Below are 5,000 nucleotides of genomic sequence, written 5' to 3'. Positions count from 1 at the left end.
AAACTCTTCTCCTGATTCACAAATACTTCGTAACCGTCAGATGTGATCGTGAAATGTGTGTGTGTGTTAATGAATTCCAGTCAGTCGTAAATGGGACGCGCGTTCATTCTCAATTACCATAAATCCCGCCCATTAAATCCCACTGACAACTATATATGGGCAATGGCATCATATTATGACACCAAACGAAGGATTTCAACGTGTCTTCTCAATAGCGAATGAAAAAGAAAAATTTCTCAGATGCAGAAATTGAAATTTTCTCTGAAAATACGCCTTTTGCGCAGCGCTCTATCTGCCAAACCTAGCAAAAGCGCTATATCAGCCATCGTAAATGTTTCTTGTTATGCCTGATTTTGGCCATTTTATAGGAAACAATTTCCGTAACAATTAAGGGGCTGTTAGTTTGCCCAGCCCTATTGAAAGCAATTAATTATTTGATTAAAGTGTTCCGTTTGCAGATGCTAATACTGCCTCTCATAATAAAAGTAAAAAGAAAAACCGTATGTATTTACTATTTATAATATTTTTTCAAAATGCTGTGTGAATATATTCACTATTAAGGTGAATTAAGATGCATCCTTATTAGGGCTGTCACTTTTGTGAAAAAATCCTGTTCGATTTTTGAGACGTATGTGTTCATTGAATCGATTGTAAAATCGATTTTTCCATGTCTAAAGACGTTTCCATTTTCAACACCAAATATTGGCAAATCCACGGACAACTATAACAGGCATTAGGACGAACGTAAAGAGGGCGCTTGAGACACGCACAAGTCAGCAATATTTCTGATGATTTATTGGCGTGAAGTTTTTTGCAAGGTGACAAACAGGAGTGCAACATTCAAGGATTGAAATGGACACACGCCAAATTTGGATAAAAATGAACTTTGGCGGGTAACGCTGTCATATCACTAGCCAATTTGGCGTGTTTCTATGTTAACTCACTTTGCTGGGGAAGTTCGTGTAAGCCAAATCTGCGTGGATTTAGCGCAAATACGCAACTCGTGAGTCCTCATGATATATTAAATGCAGCGTATTGCGCAGAATCTGCGCATTTCTGGCTTGCTTGAACACACACGTCACTAAGCAACAAATAACGGCGCGCTTGTTCACTTGCACTGAAGTAATAGCGAATATTAAAAAGCATTTGGTTAACGGAAAAGACATTGTTATTTTCCAACATCCCACATGTTCTGTGTACTGTATTGATCTGTCTACCTAAAACACATTTTTGGTAAAAAAAAAAAAAAAAGGCAGTTAAAATCGATTCCCTATTTTCGTTTTCGAAACTTGTGTTGGTTGATCCGATCGATTGTGCAATCGATTTTCGAACGTAAAGTGACAGCCCTAATCCTTATTAATGAGCAAAACGTTCGGGTGTTAAGCGCACGATTTACGTGTGGCTGGGAGCAGGCGTAGATTTCTTTCGTACCAACTAACATTTGGAAAATACGAACATTTTAATGAATCCGAAAATTTACGGCAGAACCACTTTACACACGATTTACACTAAAAATTCGTTCTGCTCGTGTTTCATGAATGAGACCCAGTGTGTGTAACCGCAGTCACTCCGGCCGTCGGGGACGTCACACACACACACACACACACACACACACACACACACACACACACACACACACACACACACACACACACACACACACACACACACACACACACACACACATTCCCTCTAGAAAGGTGAAAAATCAGTGCTTTACACTTTACTGTAAGGTAGTTCACATTAGTTAACATGAACTAAGAATGAACAATACTTCTACAGCATTAATTCATCTTAGTTAATATTAATTTCAACATTTACTAATACATTATCAAAATCAAAGGTTGTATTTGGTAACATTAGTTAATAATGAACATGAAGAAACAATGAACAGCTGGATTTCTATTAACTAACATTAACCAAGATTAATAAATACAGTAACAAATGTTAGTGATCATTTTCATCATTTTATTTGAGAAAAACCATTGTCAAATACACTCCGGAACAGGTCTTCACTACAACCCGTCAAAATAAGAGTTCGGTTTAACTAGGAGAAATTATGAAAGAAATACTATCGTCGGCCTACAATACTAGAACGCACTTCTCGGAATAATAATAATAAGACAATTTATTTGAATAGGATTTAAGGAATATTTTTTGTCCATGAATTTTGTAAATATGTTTTGCAGCACTTCCCTAAAAAATAAAAGGATAAAAGTTAAACATTTATTTTGATTTCCACCATTTTTGATAATACATTTGTATTTAATCATAAAAGGAAAAAATATTCTGAATAAAATACATTTAATAGGACTCTATTTATTATTTTTAAACATTTTGATAAATTATTAATGTTAAAATAAGTTGTTAATCTAATTCATTATCAATTATTGAATTTAGTTGATTAGACAAGTTTAATTGAAATTTTAATAAACAAAAAAAAATTGGTTTCAAGTTTGTTATAATAAAAGCACTTGTTCAATCAAAATAAAATTTATTTCATTAATTTAACTGTCATTTTATCTGATGATGATAATAATAATAATAACAACCATAATTTAATAATACCGTTTATTTATTTATTTAGTAATTGATTAATACTGTAAACCGTGATTATCTGAAATGAAAATCTACAACCCGGGAGAGTCGTGGTTAAAAAAGAAACTCAGTAACTCTTACTCTTAGTAAATTTTAAATGAGCTACTTTTTATTTTTACTTGAGTAGATTTTTAGACCTGAAATTTGACTTGAGTCGAATATCTGAGTAGTGTTTCCACCTCTGTTAGATGTGTGTGTTGATGTGTGTTTCTCTCTCAGGTGAACCAGCCCAAGTTTAACCAGCGCAGGATCAGCAGCGCTAAGTTTCTGGGCGAGCTTTATAACTATCGCATGGTGGAGTCCGCCGTGATCTTCCGTACGCTCTTCTCCTTCATCTCGTTCGGCGTGAACACGGACGGCTCTCCGAGTCCACTGGACCCCCCCGAACACCTGTTCCGCATCCGCATGGTCTGCACCCTCCTGGACACCTGTGGCCAATACTTCGACCGCGGGTCCAGCAAGAAGAAGCTCGACTGCTTCCTCATTTACTTCCAGGTTAGCTTTTCCCCCGGAAACAGCCAATCACAGGCTGATGACACTGTAAACACTGGGATTTGTGCTCAGACTTGGGCTAGCTTACTTTAATTAAGAAATAAGTAAAGTAGTTTTAAGTTGAAGCACTGAAGTAATTAAGTGGAAATAAATAAAAGCTAAAACTGAAGTAGAAATTAAGTAAGGGTTAAAGCCCGACAAGGTGTCCATTGTCAGGTTTTAATGGACGACGGCGAGGTGTGAACCGGCCGACGCGCAGTGGACGATTGCCTCCGCCGAAGTCCATTAAAACCTGACAATGGACACCTCGGAGGGCATTAACCCGCTTATACCATGGTCACTTGTCAAATAAAACATGTTTAAAACATTAGTTTATATTTTAATTAGGCTAAATCTAGTTTTTACAAATAATAAATAATAACTTGCCTGACGGTTTATTTAGCAACCGGAGATATTTATAGTCCGCTCAGCTTGTAGAACCCATCAGGTTCAAAAATGCATTTTTTTTTCATGAAACACAAAGGTAGGCAGTTATTTTTTTATTACACATAAAACAATTAATCAAACAACAAAAACAGAGCAGCAGCGGTGTAATTTTCAAAGCTGGAGTCCATTTCTTTTTGAACAATAAAGTCTCTGAGTGTATTTACTGCCCATCTCGAATTTTTTTCGTGTTGATCTCATCTTTTTCGTCTTCTATTTGATTCAATTCTCCCGGTGTTATCTCTTTGTGTCGTTTCTCCGTTTTATTAAAAATTTTTCTTTCTTCAGCAGCATCCCAGTCGTCAAAGTGTCATATTCTCCATAAATGTTAAAAGAAATAACGAAGTCGCTCATTGTTGTATTAGTAGGCTATGTAATATCTAACCTAACGTTAGATGTTTGTTTTGATAGAGCAAATTGTTGACTGCATGTTGCTATGGTTACTCACAGCTGTTGTAGGCAGCGCATTTATTTATTAATTTCGAATGGTAAACAGGCAGTTTCACCAGAACTACTTTACTAGGTGTCCTCTATCACTTTTTAACGGACACCCTGCAGCCAATCAGAATCGAGTATTCACCCAGACCATGGTATAATGAAACCTAAATAGCCATATTAAAATAAAATAAAAAACAGAAATTTAACAGAAATGACATAAACTAACATGAAAACTAAAACTATAAAAATAAAACCTAATTCAAAATATTAATAAAACCACTCTGTATTAAACATGTTTAAGAAGAAGCTCGAAACAGCCAATCACAGGCTGATGACACTATAAACACTGGGATTTGTGCTCAAACTTGGGCTGGCGATAGATTCAAGTCATAAATGTTTGGTGTGTTGAGCTGAATTTCAGTATTTCGTCTCCAATCCAGGGTTATATCGTTCACTAAAACTATTAAAATAATTTCTGTTATAATTTTTAGTTGAAAAATGTAACTAAAGGTTAATTAGAAATAAGTAAAGTAGTTTTTAGTTGAAGCACTGAAATTATTAAGTGGAAATAAATGCAAGCTAAAACTGAACTAGAAATTAATGAAACCTAAATAGCCATATTAAAATAAAAAACAGAAAACTAATAGAAATGACTTAAAATTAACATGAAAACTAAAACTATACAAATAAAACCAAAAATAATTCAAAATATTAATAAACCTACTCCGTATTAAAAAACTAAAGGTTAATTAGAAATAAGTGAAGTAGTTTTAATTTGAAGCACTGAAATTATTAAGTGGAAATAAATAAAAACTAAGACTGAAATAGTGTTAATATATTTATGTTAAATGTATTAAACCTATATAGCAATATTTAAAAAAAAACAGAAAACTAATAGAAATTACTTAAAACTAAACTAAAATTAACATGAAATATAAAAATAAAAACTTATTCAAAATATTAATAGAACTACTTTGCATTAAACTTTT

At 34.1% G+C, this 5,000-nt stretch overlaps 1 protein-coding gene across 2 annotated transcripts in view; it reads left to right on the top strand.

Moving 5' to 3' along the window:
• upf2 (UPF2 regulator of nonsense mediated mRNA decay) overlaps nt 1–5,000 on the top strand; it is a 37,720-nt gene that overhangs the window by 18,031 nt on the left and 14,689 nt on the right. For both annotated transcript variants that reach the window (XM_077232043.1, XM_077232042.1), the window contains exon 14: nt 2,818–3,093. In XM_077232043.1, coding sequence (XP_077088158.1) covers nt 2,818–3,093 — 276 coding nt within the window. The remainder of the gene's footprint in view (nt 1–2,817; nt 3,094–5,000) is intronic.

This window comes from Siphateles boraxobius, unplaced genomic scaffold (assembly GCF_051911475.1).
Source record: "Siphateles boraxobius isolate OS27281-9 unplaced genomic scaffold, OSU_SipBor_1 162, whole genome shotgun sequence".
Classification (NCBI taxonomy): domain Eukaryota; kingdom Metazoa; phylum Chordata; class Actinopteri; order Cypriniformes; family Leuciscidae; genus Siphateles; species Siphateles boraxobius.
Note: the sequence above shows the minus strand (reverse complement) of the source record. Positions and strands in the feature narration are given on the sequence as shown.